This window comes from Marmota marmota, unplaced genomic scaffold (assembly GCF_001458135.2).
Source record: "Marmota marmota marmota unplaced genomic scaffold, marMar, whole genome shotgun sequence".
Lineage (NCBI taxonomy): Eukaryota > Metazoa > Chordata > Mammalia > Rodentia > Sciuridae > Marmota > Marmota marmota.
Window position 1 is genome coordinate 2,813,241 of NW_025999999.1, and position 21,327 is coordinate 2,834,567.

At 40.2% G+C, this 21,327-nt stretch overlaps 1 protein-coding gene and 2 long non-coding RNA genes across 3 annotated transcripts; 1 reads left to right on the top strand and 2 right to left on the bottom strand.

The window, feature by feature from the left end:
• Positions 1-3,988: 3,988 nt before the first annotated feature.
• Positions 3,989-6,973, bottom strand: LOC125617965. The gene is made up of 2 exons (XR_007349096.1): positions 6,660-6,973; positions 3,989-6,444 (listed from the first exon to the last, which is right to left on the bottom strand). It is a non-coding gene; the product is annotated as an uncharacterized LOC125617965 (long non-coding RNA).
• On the top strand, positions 6,872-7,723 carry LOC107149979 (40S ribosomal protein S18-like). The gene is made up of 2 exons (XM_015494877.2): positions 6,872-7,172; positions 7,534-7,723. Exons 1-2 carry the CDS (start codon positions 6,882-6,884, stop codon positions 7,699-7,701), a joined length of 459 nt encoding a protein of 152 aa, XP_015350363.1. The 5' UTR covers positions 6,872-6,881; the 3' UTR covers positions 7,702-7,723.
• Positions 7,724-12,941: 5,218 nt separating this feature from the next.
• LOC125618004 lies at positions 12,942-13,219 on the bottom strand. The gene is made up of 2 exons (XR_007349213.1): positions 13,171-13,219; positions 12,942-13,093 (listed from the first exon to the last, which is right to left on the bottom strand). It is a non-coding gene; the product is annotated as an uncharacterized LOC125618004 (long non-coding RNA).
• Between the last annotated feature and the right edge of the window lie 8,108 nt (positions 13,220-21,327).

The following is a 21,327-nucleotide window of genomic DNA, read 5'->3' on the forward strand; positions in this document are numbered from 1 at the left end:
GTACCAAAAAAAAAAAAAAAAGTAATTGAAATGCTTTTTATATTAATTGTATAGGTTACATATATGTCAAAACTGATTAAATTGCATACTTCAAATATGTGTATTTTATTATACTTCAAATTTACCTCAATAAAGCTATGGAAAAAATTATTCAAGCATGGAATATATCTTATTCTAATTAGGACCCCATTCTTGTGTGTAGACATGATGGTGGGATTCACTTAGGTTTTTCATATGAATACACAGGAAAATTATGTTGGATTTATTTTACTGCCTTTCCTATTCCTATTCTCCCTTCCTTCCTTTTATTCCTCTTTGTCTAATCTACTGGAATTCTCTTATCCCCACCCCACCCCCACCTTTTTTGTGGTTTAGCTTTCACATATCTGAAAGCATTTGACCTTAGGTTTGGGGGGGTTAGCTTATTTCACTTATTATGGTATTCTCCAGACCCATCCATTTACTGCAAATGTCATAAGTCATTCTTCTTTATGACTGAGTAATATTCCTCTGTGTATATATACCACAGTTTCTTTATCCATTCCTCTGTTGATGTACACCTAGGTTGGCTGCATAGCTTAGCTATTGTGAATTGTGCTGCTATAAACATTGATGTGGCCATGTCATTGTAGTATGCTGATTTTAAGTTCTTTGAATATATGCCAAGAAGTGGGATAACTGGGTCAAATGGTGGTTCCATTCCTAGTTTTTTGAGGAATCTCCATACTACAAGCTTCTTCACAGCAAAAGAAACAGTCAAGAACATGGAGAAAGAGCCTGCAGAATGGGAGAAAATCTTTGCCACCTCCAATCAGATAGAGCATTAATTTTCAGGATATACAAAGAACTCAAAAAGCTTAACACCAAAAAAAAAAAAAAAAACAAACAAACAAATAACCCAATCAATAAATGGGCAAAGAAATGGAACAGACCCTTCTAAAAGAAGAAATATAATGGTCAACAAATATATAAAAAATGGTCAACATCTCTAGGAATTAGAGAAATGCAAATTAAAACTATACTGAGATTCCATCTCACTCCTGTTAGAATGATTTGTTTTCTTTTTCAAGATGTTTTTTGTATATGTAGATCCATACTTTCCTTTTACCTAAAGGATTTCCTTATTCATCTCTTGTACTGTGAATTTGCTAGTCACAAAGTCTTTTAGTTTTTTATGTCTGAAAAAATATTTTGTCTTTTTTTCCCCCCCAGGATTGAACCTAGGGGTTCTTACCACTGAACCATATCCCAAGCCCTTTTTAATGTTTTATTTATAGACAGGATCTTGCTAAGTTGCTGAGGGTGGCTTTGAACTTGTGATCCTCCTGCTTCAGGTTCCTGAGCTGCTTTGTCTTCATTTTTGAAAGATTCTTTAACAAAAAAACTCTCATGCTTCTTAAAGTAGAAGTGTTTATGTATTTATTAATTTATTTTATCTCCAAATATGCTTTTCACGGAGCCTTAATGCTTCCGTAATGGAAGGGCCTTGCATTTACTTTTGGGATGAAAGCAACTGGCAATATTAAAAAAGAAAAATAAAACACCATCAGAGAAAGAAAGAAAAACTATGATCTATATTTAGTGCACTGTGTCCACGCTGTCAAGCAGTTAAATATACCACTCTTTACTGGAAATCTGCTGAGGATGGATATTTATATTTTAGTGAGTTTTATTGCAAAATTAATACATTAATGATAGAAATTTAAACAGTTTAGGAACACAACATGATATAAGTTTCTAATCAAATACCCCATCTATAATATAATGGTTCCCTCTATGAATATTGGAACTTTATATGCAGGTGAGGATGATTTCTAAGTTATCTCTATATAACATTGTAAATTTACAATGTTATATAGAGATAGATAGATTGATTGATTGATTGATTGGTTTTTGTGTGTGTGTGTTTTATACTGGGAATTAATCCCAGGGCCTCACACATGTTAGGCAAATGCTCTACCACTGAACTGCTCCTCCAGTACATTTTTAAATTTTATTTTGAGACTAGGGCCTCTCTAAGTTGCCCAGGCTGGTTTTGAACTCAAGATCCTCTGGCCTCAGCCTCCAGAATAACAGGGATTACTGGAGTGTGCCACATACTTTTGAATATTATATTTTAATGAAGTTTTTCAGATGTTAAAATCATCAAACTTGGGGCTGGGGTTATGGCTCAGTGGTAGAGCCCTTACCTAGCATGTGTGAGGCACTGGGTTTGATTCTCAGCACTACACATAAATAAATAAATAAATAAATAAATAAATAAATAAATAAATAAATAAAGATCCATCAATAACTGATAAAAATATTTTTTAAAATCACTCAAACTTTAGCACTGAAAATTGGTAGAATTATCTAGTCCAACCTCCAGTTAAATTTAGAAATTTATTCCACAGCACACATGACAGATGGTCACCTAGCCTCGGCTTGATATTTCTAGCAATGGAAAACTCAAATTCAGTGTGACAGATGCTTCAGTTTTTGGACACTTCTAGTGATTAGAACTTTACTTCATGTGCTAAAATCAGTCTTCCTGAGATGCCTGTCTGCCGCTTCTCATTCTACCCTGACAACATAGGAGCTTATTCCTTCTGAAACTTACCTACCTTCCCATGCATGAAACACTTGTCTCGTCTCCCTTTGCCCTTTTAGAAGGCAAAATGTGAGCATTGATCCTCTTTCTCCCGTAGGTTAAACAAGTTCTCTTTTATGAGAATTAACCAGTTAGTGACAAGATTTCTTTCTTGATTTGTTATATTAAAAAAAAAAAAAAAGTCTAGCGGCTGGGGTTGTATCTCAGTGGTAGAGTGCTCACCTAGCATGTATGAGGCACTGGGTTTGATCCATATAGAAATAAAATAAAAAATTGTGTCCACCTAAAGCCAAAAAATAAATATTAAAAAAGTCTACAAAATAAAAATTAATAATCTTGGGTCTGGGGCTGAAGCTCAGTGGCAAAGCACCGCCTGTGTGTGTGAGGCACTGGGTTCGATCCTCAGCACCACATAAAAATAAATAAAGATACTGTGTATTTATCTACAATTAAAAAGATATTTTTTAAAAAATTAATAATCTCTGCTCTTTCTAGTCCAATGACCTTCCAATTGCTTCTCCTTAAGAAAACCAATGATAAAGATATAACTTTCCTATGTTCATATATGAACATAGGACCAGTGAAATTCCACATCATGTGTAACTGCAAGAATGGGATCTTAATTAGAATAAGTTATATTCCATGTATGTATAATATGTCAAAATATACTCTTCTGTCGTGTATATCTAAAAACAAATTTAAAAAAAGAAAAATCAATGATAATTTCATGATGGGTTAATTTTATTTTATTTTTGAGATGGGATCCTACCATGCTCAGACTGATCCAATGCCTGCACTCAAGTGATACTCTTGATTAGCCTCCTGAGTAGCTGGGATTACAGGTGTGTGCCCCTGTGCCCAGGATTTATGTTTTTTTTCCTATTCATATTCAGACATAAAGTATTTTTTAATGTCATGTAACTTTTCTTTCCCCACTTAACATGATCACTTTTCTAAGTCAATATATGTTGGGAGCTACTAATTTATTTTAAATAGCTCATAATATTTCATAGAATCGATCTGCTTTAATTTATTACAACATTCTTCCTGTACATTCATGGTAATTCTAGATTTTGGAGCTATATTAAAAAAAATGACATGATGTAGCACCTTACATGTGAAATGTTATATGCTGATGCTTTTTATTTCTGTAAAAGACATTTCTAGAGGTAGGATTGCTGGATCAAATGGTATGTGCACCTTAATCAAATAGTTGTGGCCAAATTGTAGTCCCCCAAAGACTGTGGCATTTTATACTCTCTCTGAAAAGGGTGGGGTTGAGGGTGGTTCTAACTTTGGACAAAAACAAAGTTAGAACTTTGCTTTTTACTACTCACACTTTAAACAACAATAAACTCCTTGGAGTTTAAAGACACAAATACAAAAAAAAAACAGAACTATTATAATAGAAAATTTAAAAAATTTATTTAACATTAGGGTGCTGGCTGTCCCTTTATGAAACACTGAAAACTTGAAAGCCATAGAGAAAAACTAAGGTTCTACCCTGTGAACATTTAAAATATGAAAAACAAATCCAAAAGATGAATAGACTGGGAGAGAATATTTGCAAACTACGACAAATTGTAAATGTTGCTAGTATGTAAATAACTCCTTCAAATTAATAAGAAAGAAATCTATAAACAAGGTAATAAAAATAAGCAAAGGAGAGGAATAAAAAATTCAGAGAAAAATATAAACAGTCACGAAGACTGTGAAATGTTCGTCCTCAGAGGTAAATCAAGAAATGCACACCGAAATAGTTATCCTTATTGCTGTGAAATGGGCAAAATGGAAAAAGGTGCTAATAGCCGGTGCTGTTGGAGAATGAACACATCTAATCACTCTCACAAAGGGACCGTTCTGAATAACCAGTTAGTCGGTCGTCCTGCCATACCATACTTTCTTGTTTGATTGACTGTATTTCAGAGCAAATGAAATTTAATTCCCAGCTGCAGAAGATAGCACCTGAATGAAGTGTGAAATAACAAGAATCTCAAACTGTAACATCTGGAATCCTGCTGTGATACTACTGGGTGATGGAAGTGAAGTCCGTATTCTTTCCAGTTCTCAATATACTGTAATGTAGCTTTCACAATTTGGAAAAAAAAAAAAAGGTCACATTCTCATATCATTTCTTAAGCAGGCTGCCTGTTTTAGAACTGCATTATGCAATCCATAGGCAACTTACACTTCTGCCTGCCAGACACATCGCGGGCTAAGCCTGCTCCAACAATGTAAATTAACTAAGAACAAGATTACCATTACATAATAAAAACTTTCTTCTTTTTTTTTTCTTTATTTCCAAGTAGAGAAAGAGGAAGTATCAGGGGAAGAAATAAAAGGGGATTTTGATCCACATAAAGAAACCAGTTCAGAAAGGGAAGTTCAGGTTCACCAGGTTAACCTTATTGTACAGAAGAGGAAACTGTAAGTTAAGAGAGGCAAGACCTCATAAATCAGAGAGATGTAAAAAAAAAGTGTGGTAGTTGCTGTTGGATCTTTATGGCTGAAAGGGATGCTTTACCCTCTTGTGGTTCAGCCAGTTTTGTGCAGAAGGTTTTTAGAGGGAAAACCCTCCTGTGCAGGCTCACCACTAGGTGGCACTGTGCACTGCTGGGCTAGTTCTGGTAAAATACCCCTGGCCCTGGTGAAGGGCTTCATTCATCTTCTAAGGACAGGTACCTCCAGGCTGGCTAAATCCTAATTCTCCTCAGATACCTGAGACATTAATCCATTTGAAGAACAATTTCATATTTGCAAAGAATCAAAGAATTTGGGTTTGTGGGCTGAAGAGCTTTCTTTTTTCTGGAATTTGTCCATTCCTAATTTTGTTAGTATAAAATGTATCCAGCCTGGGGGTGGGGGGTGCTTTTCAAGATATCCCGCAGCAAGCAAGTTAAGAGCTACACAGTCAGAGGGCCAGTATCTAGGATGCAGTGTGCATGCAAATGCTTCCTGAGACCCAAGGAAAAAAGTCAATCTCCAGACAGATCATGCCAAACACCTCATCCCTCTCTGAAACTGTTCCTCTTGAACAACTCGGCACCAGAACAGAGCACTGCCACTGAGGAAGCAGAATTCCAAGACGTGACCCTCTGGAGGTGTATCTGTGAGATCAGGAGAAAGAAACAAGCCACATGCCAAGGTCCTCGTCAACCCCTTCATCCTGAACACCCTAGGGTCTGGGCATTCCTTCCTCAGCTGTAATCCCCTCATGCTCAAATGATCAACATCTTCACCTCCCTTCCAACTCCCATTGCTGAGTGGCATTGGCAATGTTCTTTCTCATCCATCATGTATCAATGACGGTTGGTCCTGAAAGCCTCTTCCCACCTGGAAACAAAGATAGAATAAGAAGCATGGATTCCTAGGCATGGCTGGGCCCCCTGCAGGGAAACCACTGTGGGATCTTTCCAAAAGGAGAATTATCTATTTGCTGAAGAGATCTTCTGGGCAGGAGCAGGAGAGGATGATCTTAGACCTGGTAAGGAAGGGCCAGCTGCACTGTGATGCCACTGAGAATACCCTATCCCCTGGCATACCCGCCCACACTTTCTAAAATTGCTGGATTTTCTGGTATGTGCTTCAGCAGCCTATTGTTCAACTTGTCTATTTCCAGAAAGTGAAGCCACTGTAAGGTTCTGCCATGCTTTACTGCTAACAGCAGGGGCCCAGCCTCCCTCAGGGTATCTTGGACATCCAGCCAGGTGTGGTCTCCAAGGGCTTCCGGAAGCTAGAGGTTGACCTGAACCCAAATGTCCGTCCTTAGCAGTATTGAAGATGACTATGTGGATGACGATGATGCAGGTGTTGAGAATCCAAGTCCCGTTTCCCTGGTGTCAAAGATTGAACACCTAAGAAACACGGAGGCAAGAGCAAAAAGTTTTATTTAGAAGAGAAGAGAAGAGAAGAGAGAGAGAGAGAGAGAGAGAGAGAGAGAGAGAGATCCTCAGAGGTAGAGGAAGGGATCTGAGTTGGAAGTTGGTGCCCAAGGGAGTAGGGGTGTCCTGCTCCTTTGATAGATTTTTAGATTTCCTTTGTTCTCATACCCTCTCTCCCCTTATCTTACCTTGATCAAAAGGTGGACAAGGACCCTTCCAGGGGTTCAGATGAGCAGTCCAGGGGTCATTCATTAACACATCTTTGTTGGGAAGAACAGTTCCATGGAGGCAGGTAACCCTGGCAACAGGTTGGAGGAGGGGGAGGTGTCCTGAAGGTATTAGCATTTTATTTCCTTTCCTTTAAAACCAGTCCCCGCTTACACAGGAGGCCTACACGCTCTGCTGCTGCCATGTCTCTAGTGATTCCTGAAAGGTTCCAGCACTTTTTGCGAGTACTCAACACAAACATCGATGGACAGCGGAAAATAGCCTTTGCCATCACTGCCATTAAGGGTGTGGGGCGAAGGTATGCTCATGTGGTGTTGAGGAAAGCAGACATTGACCTCACCAAGAGGGCTGGAGAACTCACTGAAGATGAGGTTGAACGTGTGATCACCATTATGCAGAATCCACAACAGTACAAGATCCCAGACTGGTTCTTGAACAGACAGAAGGATATAAAGGATGGAAAATACAGCCAGGTTCTGTCCCGGCCGGCAGGACACATCAACGTGGGCGGCGAACCTAGGTGGGGAGGAATGAAGGGACAAGAGACATGAGAGATGACAGCAAGACAGGAGTTCTGATCAAGCTGCAAACTTTTATTGTTCACACAGGGGTATTTATATGCTGGGGATGGGGAAGCTCTCTTATCGGCAGTTGCTGGATGTCTTCACAAGGTGAGATAACCTCAGGATGTTTCAGGAAGACAGATGGCCCCAGGATGTCTCAGGGAGATAGATGGCTGCAGGATGTCTCCCAGGCAGGATGTCTCCCAGGGGGCTGTTTCTTGTAAGTGTCAGGCTATTCTTTGAAGGAGAACTTCCTTCTACCCCTGACAAGGTTCTGGCCAATGGTCTAGACAATAAACTCCGGGAGGACCTAGAACGACTGAAGAAGATTAGGGCCCACAGGGGACTGCGCCACTTCTGGGGCCTTCGTGTCCGAGGCCAGCACACTAAGACCACTGGGCGCCGCGGCCGCACTGTGGGTGTATCTAAGAAGAAATGAGTCTGTAGCACGCCGTCTGATAGAAGAAAAAGTTGGCTACGATCTACATATTGTGGGGTCGGGCTCCAAATTCCTCAATAGGACACCCATAGCACAAGAGTTAATAATTAGAATCAACAAATGGGACTTACTCAAACTAAAAAGTTTTTTCTCAGCAAAAGAAACAATANCAGAGGATAGGAAAGGCAGCAGAACACAACAGACACTAGTATGGCAATATGTAAATCAATGGATGTGTAACTGATGTGATTCTGCAATCTGTATATGGGGTAAAAATGGGAGTTCATAACCCACTTGAATCAAAGTGTGAAATATGATATGTCAAGAACTATGTAATGTTTTGAACAACCAACAATAAAAAATTAAAAAAAAAAAGAAATGAGTCTGTAGGTCTTTTCTGTTAATAAATAGTTTATATACTGAAAAAAATAAAACCAGTCCCCATCTTCCCTATCCTACTGATCATATATCTGTACTAGATGCCTTTTGCCCCCTCCTCATTGATACAAAAAAAGCATCACAGGTGACAGCACTGCTGAGCCTAGCTTCCTCCATACCAGTTCAGTTCCTAGAGAGAGACCCCTGATGATTCATTCCAAGCCTAAGTGTCTGAGAGCCCTCTAGCACCAGTTCTTGGCTCAAGTAACTCCTGATTGCTGGGAGCCATTAGCCAAGTAGGTATGACAATTTCCTTGCCAGCATACCCCATGTTGCTTAGTGGAAGGACTCGTGGAAATAGGACATTTTGCAGTGACATTGCATCTAAGGTGACCTTGCTCAAGGACCAGGGCGGATCCGGGTTTAGGGTGGATCCAGGTTTAAGGTTATTCCTGCTGGGAATAGGGCGTATCCTGCTGCCTGAGTTCCCCTTGAGTTCTCACGGGATTCAGACAGTATTTTTTGGGAGACAGAAGCCCAGTGGGGGTGGATTTGGGCAGAGAACGTGGATTTCCCCAGAACGTGATTGTAGACGGCTGGTGTGAGTTCGGGAATAAAGAGTTGCTGTTTGAATCTACAAGCTGTGTGGTGGCTCGTGATTGTGTGCCCAGCCAGACTGCGGCACTGATAATTCGGGTTACAGAAGAGATGCAGGAACCCTGAGCTGCCTCTGATGATGGTGAAAGAACCACATCAAGTTCTGTTATCCTGGCACCCTGAAGTAGTGCTTTCCAAGGTGTGATCCCTAGACCAGCACAGCAGCATCCCCTGGGGGCTTGTTAGAACTGTCTTGTCAGGTCCCACCCAAGACCTACTGAATATGAAACTCTGGGGGCTGAAGCTCCCCACAAACTGTGTTTCATCAAGCCTTTCTGGTAGTTCTCATGCAGAAGGTTGAGAACCACTCCTTTCAAGATGAATAGTTGAAGGCCTTCTCACCGTGGTCTTAAGCATCATCCTAGTGGCTATTTCTCTAACCTCAGCAAAGCTGCAGCAGTGATGATGAAATGTACTCTTATCGTTCTGTTTTTGTATTTTGCAGTGTATATCATGTCAGGCAGGCTGGGCATAGGATTAATCACAGCCCTTGGTTAAGATTGGTGTTATGGGCTGGGATGTGGCTCAAGCGGTAGCGCGCTTACCTGGCATGCGGGCGGCCCAGGTTCGATCCTCAGCACCACATACAAAGATGTTGTGTCCGCCGATAACTAAAAAATAAATATTAAAAAAAAAAAAAAAAGAAAGAAAGAAAGAGGAATCGTAAGTGATTGCTGCGTGAGGTGGTGTACACATGTAATCCTGATGACTCAGGAGTCTGAGGCAGGAGGATCATAAGTTCAAGGCCAACCTGGGCAACTTAGTAAGGCCCTGTCTCAAAATAAAAAAATTAAAGGGGCTGCGGATGTAGTTTAGTGGTAAAGTGTCCCTGGGCTCAATCCTCATTTCTCTGCCCCACCAAAATTATAAGTGACTAATTTGCAAAACCCTATATGCAAACACATTTGAGAACCTAGGTTAAATGTGTAATTTTTTAGGTAAATACAAATTACACAAATTGACCCTATAGAGTTATAAAATTTAAAGGGATTAATTTCCATAGAAGAAACAAACTAGTATTGAGGAAACCCCATAAACCCCTAACCCTAACAGCCCTGATGTTCTGTAAATTTTTTTTCCAAGCACTGAAAATGAAGAAAAATCTGCTATTCCTTTTTGTGACACAAGTAAAACCCATATACTTAAACCTGATACTGAAAATATATAAAAAATAGGAAAGAAAACTCAAGACCAGTATTACTTATCAAAAATAAAAGTGTTAAATTAGGAAACAGAATCCAGTACAGCTTTAAGAAAATAATGCACCATGACCAAATGAGAATGTTTTTCCTGGAGTGAAAGTTTAGTTCAATATTAATAAATCCATTAAATATGATATGTCATAATAATAGATATAAGGGGGGAAGATGTATGATTATATTTGTAGATGCTGAAAGAGACTTTGACAAATTTCAACACCTACTCCTGACAAAAAGTCAACAAGTAGGAACTAATAAATAACTTCTAATAGTCCTAAAGTCAGCATCTAACATCATTTCCACTAAGATTTCTATCAAGGCAAAGATGCCTGCTATCTCTAATTACTACAAATACATCTTCATATTGGAGGTCTTTGCCAATATGATAAGACAAGAAAAAAATTGGAAACCTAAAAATTGGTAAAAAAAAAAATAATAAGTTTTTATAAATGTAAGAATATCTAGACTGGCACAGGGGCACACACCTGTAATCCTAGCAGCTTGGGAGGCTGAAGCAGAAGGATTGCAAGTTCAAGGCCAGCCTCAGCAACTTAGTGAGACCCTGTCTCAAAATCAAACATAAAAAGGGCTGGAGATGTAAGCTCAAATGTAAAGTGCACCTGGGTTCAATCCCTAGTACAAAAAAAGAAAAGAAAGTAAAAAAATCTATATATGCAGATGATGTGATAGTACAGCTGGAAAACCTTAGAGAATCAGTGATAAACTAAAAGACTAAAAGAATTCTGAAAGAAAGCTTCATATAAAATTAACAGAGGAACAAATTGTTTTCATATGCATGAAACGTGAACAAGTTAGAGTGAAATGTAACCAGTTAGAGGATATAGTGGTAAAAAAAAAAAAAATCCCCTGATAATAACAACAAATAAGAACAAGTTGAGTGGCTGGGGCTGTAGCTCAGCGGTAGAGCGCTTGCCTAGCACGTGTGACGCACTAGGTTCAAGCCTTAGCACCACATAAAAATAAATAAATATATACATATCTTTATGAAAAATCCCTATCTAAAAATAAGGCATGTCTTTTCATTTGATCAAGTCTATTTTTCTATCTTTCAGATATGTATATATATATATATATATATATATATATATATATATAGTGTGTGTTTATCTATGTATATACATATACGTATGATTCTTTATAAAGATATCAATTCTCCAAAAGTTCATCAGTAAAGCTAATAAATCCCAATAAAAATACAAGTGTATACTAAAATTCATAGAACAAAACAAATACCCCCTGCAACCACAGAAAAAGAAACAGAAACCTTACCAAATATTAAAACATGCTATAAATCCTGCATAACTGAAGTAGTTTGTACTGATGCATAGAGTAGCTGACCAGTGGAATTAAATAGAAATTCCAGTAATAGACCCTAGTAGATATAGAAATCTGTATATGATAAGAGTGACATCTTAAATCACTGGGGTAAATAAATTTTACTGGGGCATCTGAGTAGCCCCAGTAGTAATAGTAGAAAGGTAAGATTATGTCCATAACTTACACCATGCCTAAGAATAAATAAATTTTAAACTCATCAGATATCTTAATGGGAAAATATAAGACCATGTAAGTATTAGAAGAAAACACCGGTAAATTTAACTCAGCTTAGGGAAAGGCTTTCAAAATATCTTCAAGATGGGCTGGGGTTGTGGCTCAGCGGTAGAGTGCTTGCCTATCATGTGCGAGGCCCTGGGTTCGATCCTTATCACAATATAAAAATAAAAAATAAAATAAAGGTATGTGTCCAACTACAACTAAAAAATAAATATTTAAAAAAAATATGTGTTCAAGTGAGGGAGCAGTAAAAGAAAAGACATAAATTTGACCACATAAACTTATTTTTCAGTGCTGGGCATTAAACACAGGGCCCTGAGCATGCTAGGCAAGTGCTCTACCTCTAAGACATACCCTCAGCCCCAAAATAAACTTTTGAATGAGAAAAGAAATGCATAAACAAAGCAAAAAAAAAAAAAAAAGCTGATGACCTAGAAGAAAATAGTACATATAGTACAGACAAATGGTAATAATCAACAATATTTAAAAAACAACTCCTAAAAATTGAGAAATAAAAGATCAAAACTTTAATGGCAAAAACGGGGAGAGCTGTGCCCAGTGGTTCAAGCCAGTAATCCCAGCAATCTGGGAGGCTGAGGCAGGAGTATTGCAAGTTCAAGGCTAGCTTCAACAATTCTGCAAGACCCTGTCTCAAATTTAAGTAACAGAAAAGAAGAAAAAATAGGAGAGAAAAATTATCTTAAAAATTCACAGAAATATATAAAAATTATCTTTAAGATATGTAAAGATATTTGACCTCACTTAACAATTATATAAATAAAAATTGAAACTACTCTGAGATATCATATCTCACCTATCAGATGACAGTACATTCTGTTGGTAAGGTTACAAAGGAAACAGGTACTTTCATATATTGCCACTGGAAATCAAAATTGGCACCACCCTTTTAGAGAAGAATTTAGCAATATCTGACAAACACGCACTTACCTTTTGTTCCAGCAATGTCACTCTAGGTGTTTAACCTGAGTATAGGCCTTCACTCAGGTAATACTACATGCAGACAGGGCAAATCACTGCAGTAGTTTTTCTAATAGTAAAATACTGAGAAAAAAAAGTAAATTCCCTACGTAAGTCAGTGGATGAATAAATTTTGATACAACCACACAGTGAAGTACTCTGCTTCTGTTGAAAGAATGAGGATGATCTCTATAAACTGATGATATGAAGTAATGTCCTTGATATATTAATACATTAAATTAAAAAAACAAAAACCCGAAGTGCAAAAGAGTATTTGTTGAGAGATACTAGAGTTCTGTAGACTCGCTTCCCAGTGAAAAAGCCATAATTGGTCACAATTAGTTAAAAAAAATTAAATGTTCTGAAAAGCGTCCTAAGGACATACGAGGAATTGGGAAACATGTACTAAGTGTTGGTAAGATCAGCTGGAGTCCGCAGCACATGAGCCCCTACCTCTCCCTGGCCGTGCCAGTTTCTGCCTGATGGAAGCCACTCGAGCTGGGTGTGTGGTTCCTTCTCCCCCCAGCTCCCGGTCAAGCACTGGAGTATCTCCCCAAGGACAGGTCCTGGGCATCTGTTATTCTTCCCAGCTGTGGATGAAGAAGCTAAATTCCAGGTGAGCATGGACACGAGGCTGGAGGTTTCCTTTTTACCCCCAGCTCCACTCATATGGTGGCTGTACCTCAGGGCAGCAAGCCCAGAATCCAGTCCAACAGTAGGGTTCAGGTTCTAGAAGAAACCAAGAAGACATTCCAGAGGTGTCTTCTCTACCCAGTGCCCTGCCCACAAAGCACAGCTGTCATTCTGGGAGAAGCAGGACACTGTCCCCACTCCCAACTCTGCAGTTATATAGTTCTTATATATTTACCACTGGACTTAGGACTAGACAAATATCCCAAATAAAATAGTTGATAATGAGTTAAATGCTTTATGGAAATAACTCAATAACCACAGATTAATCCATTTGACAGTGACTTTTATATTAATATTTTAAGATTATTTATATTAAATATTTTTCTTGGGTGAAAAAAAAACTAGAACATCCCAAATACCCATCAACAGGGGAGTAGATAAATACACACAATATTTCATCATATATATATTTCACAATGAAAAGGAACAAACATTATTATTATTATTATTATCATCATCATCATCATCATCATCATCATTACTATTTAGAGTACCAGGGATTGAGCCCAGGGGTGCTCTAGCACTGAGCCACATCCCCAGCCCTCTTTACTTTTTGTTTTGAGACAGAGTCTTGCTAAATTGCCCAAGCTGGCCTTCAACTTGCTATCCTCCTGCCTCAGCCTCCACATCACTGGGATTACAGGTGTACATCAATGCTAGGAGCAAACCTCTAATCCAAGAAACAAGTCGATGTGTGCTGCTGCCCAAACGGCAGGGAATATACTGCATAATTCCATTTGTATGAAGTTCACAACAGGCAAAACTAACTAAAGTGAAAGAAATTAGGTTAGTGGTACTCTGGGGAGGGGGTTGTTATGGAAACTGACTGCAAAAGGGGCACAATGGAATTTCCTGGGTAGACGGTGTTTCACATATTGATTGTATTGGTGATTACACCGGTACACATGTTTACCAAAACTCATCAAACTGTACACTTAATATAGGTATATTTTATTCTGCACAACTTGTACATCAGAGTGGATTAAAACAAAAAAGGCAAAACAGTTCCTCAAATGCCTTCAGTCTTCAGTCTGCTCATATCTAAGAGTCCAGCAATAGTCAACTGATAGGAAGTTCTGGTTATGAGGGGGGCCTTTCAACTAGAGGTTCACTGTATAGTGATCAGGATGGAATACTTTGTGGGAAACACTGCATGTCTTTTTTTTTCTTTTTCTTTTTTTTTTTTTTGGTACTGGGGACTGAACTCAGGGGCACTCAACCACTGAGCCCCATCCCAAGCCTATTTTGTATTTTATCTAGAGACAGGGTCTCACTGAGTTGCTGAGCACCTCATCATTGCTGAGGCTGAGGCTGGCTTTGAATTTGAAATCCTCCTTTCTCAACCTCCTGAGCTGCTGTGCACAGCTGGATGTCAGTATCTTTAGATCTTCCCTAAAGAAGAAACAACAGGCAGTTGTTAGGTATAGAGTCAGGGACAAATTTGAGGTCTACCACTCATTTGCTGAGTAATCTTGGTCAATTTACCTGACCTTTCTGGACTGCAATTCCTCTCTCCCTTTCTTTCTTTCTGCCCCTGTCTCTCCCTCTCTCTGAGACAGGGTCTCTATGTTACTCAGGCTGACTTTGAATTCAAGATCCTGCCTCAGCCTCCTGAGTAACTGTGATTACCTGCTTGAGCCTGTTTCTTTATTTGCAAAATGGGGGTGATGACAATGCCTATCTTATATGCTTGATGTGAGAATTAAACAAATTTGTTTTTATAAAACACTGTCGGGCACACAGTAAGCATTTAAATAAGCGCTAGCTATTCTTATCATCACTATTCAGGGAAGACATTTACAATCTCCTGCCTTAAAAACACAGTCTTGGGTGACACCATTCTAGAAAGGAGCAGGGGAAGGAAAAGAGGGCCCACCCATTCTCTTGGCCCTTTCCTGGTGGATTTATACCCTCATTTTCATACGTTAGAGCAGAGGCTAATGTCTGACTTCAACCCACAACCTGGACAGAAGGCTATGCCATGTCAAAAAGTAATGTAGTCTGACCACGACAGAGTTGAATAGATGTGATCACACAAACATTTACATCATGTATGTTAAAAGCATCATAAAAAGCATAGCATCATAGCATTTTGAAAATCATTAAGAATTAAAGACCAAGGCATGTGAAAAGGATTTGTAATCCATACAGTGTGGAAATAAAGACCTCCCTAAATGAGAACCCCAGCTTTCTACAGTGAAGGAGTCAACCACCCTCTCTTGCCTTTGGCAGAGATTTGAGTAAGGGTAAGAAAGCTTAATAACAGTAAAAATATTTTTTTTTTTAAAAAAAGGAAATTTCAGGTGTGCTCTGACTGAATTTTTAGGCTCGAGGAAGCTAGAGGCAAGCTAATCATAAGCAAGAGAAGCTAGGCATCTTAGGTGATTTGTTTGGGGAGTGTCTTCAGCCTTTTCTGGTTGGTTTTGAGTTGAAAGCTGGGAAGAGAGAGTAAAATGGGGAAGCAGGGCGTCACTGAGCAAGTCCTTACTAGGCTGGGTGGATTGCTGCAAAGGGGTGGTTTGGCTGCTTGCACTGGTAGCTGCAGAGGGAGTAAGTCCTATTGTTATATATAATCAGTCTCTCCAGTGGTTAGAGTGTATGATATATGAAGCTTGCAGGGACTGGCAAAAAAATTAGATGTCCCAAATGGTCAAAAAATGTAAGTATTCTATTTCTAGATTTAGATTTAGAAGTAGCTACTTCGGTAGGTTCAAATCATTAAGTGTGATTTATGCAAATTCAGTTGTGAATGCTCAAGGAAAAAGAGAGGAAGGTGGATTCAACTCTTATTCTGCACAAGTGTATGTCACAGGCAATGAAGACCACAGTCTGGATGGTCTTATAAAAACAGTTGGGAAAGTTGACAGGGGTGTAGCTCAGTGGTAGAGTGCTTGCCTACCACTCCCAGCACCACAAAAATATAAATTAAATTAAATAGGTTGGGATGACTAGCTCAAAGGAACAAACTGCAGAGTTAATTTTTTATCTACAGTTATCAATGCTTATTGAGAGTTAGGAGCATCAGCCTGAGGTGTTGGCACACACCTGTAATCCCAGTGGCTTAGAAGGCTGAGGAAGGAGGATTACAAATTCAAAGCCCGCCTCAGCAACTTAGTGAAGCCCTGTCTCAAAATAAAAAAAAATAAATAAAAGGACTAGGGATCTAGCTCAGTGGTAAAGCGCCTGTGGTTTCAAGCCCCAGTACTGAAAAACAAATAGGAACATAATAAGTCCCATTTGTCTAATTGGGACTCCACCGATATTGAAATTTTTCTGTATAGAAAAGGGCAAATCAGCAGTGAAAAGGAAATCCAAGTGTAGCAATTGAGAAGTAATTGCCAACTATATGTCAGATGAGGGGTCACTATTCAGAATAAAAAAGAGCTCCTCAACAACTGAGCTCCTCTACTCAAAATAGCAACGTGAAAAACCAACTGAAAAATGAGCAAAGGACTCGAATGGACATTTCTCCAAAGAGGATGTATAAATAGATAACAAGCACATGAAAGGATGCTCAACATCACTAATCATTAGAGAAATGCAAATCAGACCTACAGGATGTCACCCCATCCCTATTAGGATGACTAAAATAACAAATGCTGCTGAGGATAAGGAGAAATGGGAATCTATGAGCACCATGAGATTGTAAAAAGGTGCCGCTGCTATGGGAAAGAGTGTGGCGGGCTCTCAGAAAATTTAAATGAGAATTCCCATATGATCCAGTAATGCTACTTCTGGGTACACGATTTCTGAAAGAACTAAAAGTGGGTTTTTGTTATGATTTGGATCTGGACTATTCCAAGCCTCATGTATTGAAGGCTTGGTCCTTGTTTGAGTCAGTTTTTGCCTTGCTGTGACCAAAATATCTGACAAGAACCACTGAGAGGAGGAAAAGTTTATTGGGGTCTCACAGTTTTAGAGGTCACAGTTCATAGATAGCTACCTCCTCGGCTCCTCGCCCAAGGTGAGGCAGCACATCATGGCGGAAAGGCCCAGCGGAGGAAAGCTGCTCAGCTACTAGCAGGATCAGGAAGAGAGAGAAGGGGGAAGGGAAGTAGGGAAGATGCACTATTTCTGGGGATGCAACACCTCCCCCAGCTATGCCCCATCTGCCTAGTTCCCACTCAATGCATTAAAAGTAGAATGGGTTGATTAGGTTACAGATCTCACAATTCAATCATTTCAAGTCTGAATATCCCTGCAGAAACACAGGCGATTTGGGGGGACACATCCTATCCAAACCATAATAGTCCTCAACACAGAAATGTTCAGAGGTGGGGCTTTGGGAAAAGGATAGGATCAAGAAGACACCAAGTTCATCAATGGAGGGGCTGGGGTTGTGGCTCAGTGGTAGGGTGCTTGCCTAGCATGCGTGAGGCACTGGGTTCGATTCTCAGCACCACATACAAATAAGTAAAATAAAGGTCCACCAACAACTAAACAATATTAAAAAAAAAAAAAGAGTTCATCAATGGATTCATCCATGGATAAGTCCATCACTGAATGGGCTATTAAGGAGGTGCAGCATGTTGGAGGAGGTAGGGAACTGGGGGCATGATCTTGAAGGGTATATCTTGTCCCCATACGTTTCATGTGTTTCCCCTCCCCACTCCCTCTATACCTCTTTCCTTCCCTGCTGCCAGGAGGTGATCTGCTCCTGGATGCCATGCCCCTCAGCAGAGCCCCATAGCAATGGAGCCAGCCAACTGTGGACTGAAACCTCTAAAACTGTGAGCCAAATATATCTGCTCTCCTTTAAGTTGTTTGCTCATGTATTTTGTCACAGTGACAAAAATCTGACTAACACAGAAAATGGGTTCGAAGAAGCATGTATGTGGTTGTTGATAGGACTATACTTGACAATGTGGTTCAGAAACCTTCAAAATAGGTTTGTGGGAAGAGTTTGGGAAGGCTTTGAGATGAAGCTAGAAAAGCCCTAGAATATTGTAAGTGACACTTAATGGATGATTCTGGTGTGAGCTCAGAAGACCAGAATGCTCATAGGAATATAGCCAATGAAGACTATGCTCATGGGCTGGAGATGGTGGTGCACACCTGTAATCCCAGTAACTCAGAATGCTGGGGAAAGAAGATCTCAAATGCAAGGCCAGCCTCTGCAATTTAACAACACCCTGTCTTGAAATAAAATTACAAAAGGCTGGGGATATAACTCAATGGTAGAGTGTCCCTGGGTTCAATCCGAAGTACCATACCCGCTAAAAGACTGTGGGAGCGGTGTCAGATGCAAATGAGGATTCTACTGGGAATAGGAGTAGAGGTCATTCTTGTTACATTCTGGCAAAGAACTTGTCTACATTTTCCATGCCCTGAGAGTTTGTGTGAAGCTGAGTTTAAAGGTGATGAACTAATTAATCTGGTAGAGGAAATTTCAAGGCAACACAACATTCTGATGATCAAATCTGTATTGCTGGTGGATGTAAGCCAGATTAACAGTGAGAACTGGGGGAAAGAAGCAGAATGGAAAGATTTGGAAATCTTATAGTTTGTATAGAAAACTCTATAAAATTGGAGCCAAGTAAGGTAAAGTTGCTGAAGAGATTAGCATCATTAAAAAGAAGCCAAGTACTTTGTACTGTTATGATATATCTATATCCTTGAGAGCATCTCAGGAGTTGGCCAGATCCCACCCACTGCAGACTCCAGGGTGTGAGGGTATAAACTCATTTGAAAGACTGTGAAAAGTGTCAGCACCCTGCTCCCACAGAGCCTCCTAGGAAGTTGTTTTCCCAGGATTCAGTTGACTGTGCTCAGCCATCCAGGCACTCTTCGGTGGTCCAAGTGGGCTGGGCTACTGCTCAAGCTGGAAGCAGACCTTAGTGCAGTCCACATGGTGTTGGTCTTGCAGAAACACAAAATGCAAAAGTTGTAGGGTCATGGAGGCTTCCACTGAGATTTCAAAAGAAGGCCTGGGAGATCAGGCAATATGGGGTGGGGCAGCCCCTGAGAGAGAGATGCATGAGGTTGTAAGAGTGAAGCTGAAGCTGCAATGGAAACCCCAGGAAGTCAAGATGTAAGAAACATGGACTATCTGCTGAGGACAGCTACAGGCAGCAAGTCAGTGCAGGAGGGAGTTCACCTGGCCCGCAGCTGGCAAGGTCATAGGAGTGGGATCTTTAGAACTCACATCTTACCATACATGCCCCACATGCAGGACATGGGGCTATAGAATTTAATGTTCTCCCTGCTGGGCTTTGGTCTTGCTTTGGTCTCAACTCTCCCTTCAGCCCTTCTTCATCCCTTTTGAGGTGTGGAGTATTAATCCTGTGCCTTTCCCACCACTGTATATTAAAGTGTGTAAGTTGCTTTTTTATTTTTACAAGGGCTAACAGCTAAGAGTTGCTTTGAGTATCAGAGGGCTGTTGAGCAATGCTGAAACTGTTAAGATTACAGGGACTCTTGGAGATGAGTGGAATATGTTGGGAAAAGTATAAACGGCAGCCATACCCCAGAGAAAAAACCCCAACATGGCGCCTAAGCACCTCTTCTTCCTACCTTCTTCTTTTCTGCAGTGGCGCAAAAAGTTCCCGCCCGTGTGAACTCTCCCGCCGGCGCCAATTTCAAATCTCGCTGGCGGGGAACCTTAGCCCCAATGAGAACTAATTCCTGGGCTCCGGAGCTGATATCTGAAAGAACTTGCCAATAAACGGGTTGCCTGCCATTCATCTAAGCCCTACCATCTCCCCCTTAGTTCTATATAAGCACACAGCTTTTTGCAATAAAATTGGAATTCTCCCGGCGAAGTGTCTTTGCGTGGGGAATTCTTTCAGAATACATTTTGCATTAGTGAAATGGGCATGAGCCTGGGGGCAGGATGAAATGTTATGGTTTGGATATGGGATGCTCTCCAAAGTTTCCTGTATTGAAAGCTTGGTTGTCAATGCAACAACATTCAGAGGTAGAACTGTGGGGGAAATTATTGGATCATGAGGACAATAACCTCACTGATGGACTAGCCCATTGATGAGTTCATGGCTGAATGGGCTATTAGGTAGGTTCTAGTTGGAAGAGGTAGGGAACTGGAGATATGTTCTTCTTGAAAAGTATATCAAGTGCCCAGCCCACTCCCCACCGTTCTCTCTGCTTCCCACCACTATGAGGTGAACAGCTCTACTTGTGACACCCTGTTCACCACGATGCTCTGCCTCATCACAGGCCCATAGTAATGCAGCCAGTCTACCATAGACTGTGAGAAACTGATGTGACTCCATTTTTTAAAACAGCTTCTGCCTCAAGGCCTGTCCAGAGGAAGGGGGCGTGACCCTTGTCCTTGGAAAAACCCACAGAGCATTCCTAGGCACATACCCACCCTGCTGAGTTGTTTATCTGCAAATAACAGGAGAGATCTGCAGCGCCAGGTGTCCCTAACTCAGTTAGGCTAGGTGAATACCCATAGCAACTCCCTAGCAACCACCAATCAGCATGAGACAGGCAAAATACCTGGAATGCCAGATGACCCCCAAGTAGTTTATGGTGGTTGATAACATATTGGGAAACCATATAGTTTAGCATGTACACCCCTCGTGGCCTATACCAATCAGTTCAAAGGAATCCCCCTCTTGTTCTAACCAATCACCCTTACCCAACTTGTTCCCGCCAGTGAATGTGCTAATCAATGTTAAGAGTTGTTGACTTTCCCTTGGTGTGGAATGATTTGCTGTGTGATGTTGTGACGCATAGAGTATCCCCCCAAAACCTATAAAATCTCATGGAACAAAGGACCAGGACTCACTCCCTGAGACTGCTGCGTCAGAAATGGTTGTGAGTCCAGGCTCGAGCTTGCAATAAAGACTCTTACATGATTGCATCAGATTTGGCTCCTGGAGGTCTACTGGGGTCCCAAGAATTTGGTATTACATCTGAAACCTCTGAAACTGAGCCAAAAAAAAAAAAACTTTCCTCCTTTAAGTTGTTTTCTTAAGGTATTTTGTTACAGTAAAGAAAAACTGGTTAATAGTCTTGAAGAAGTATTTGCACGCCATGTGCCTAGCAATATTATTCCCAATAAATATGCTAGAAGTGAAATCAACCCAATGTCCATCAATGAATAAACAGATACATAACTGTGGTATATGCATATAATGGAATATTATTCAACCTTAAGAAGCAAGAAAATCTTGTCACATGC

Bases quoted from the DNA above. Each gene is read 5' to 3' on its own strand.
- LOC107149979 (XM_015494877.2), top strand. From the start codon at position 6,882: ATGTCTCTAGTGATTCCTGAAAGGTTCCAGCACTTTTTGCGAGTACTC. The intron at 7,173-7,533 runs GTTCTGTCCCGG...ACCCCTGACAAG, and splicing joins AGGATGGAAAATACAGCCAG to GTTCTGGCCAATGGTCTAGA.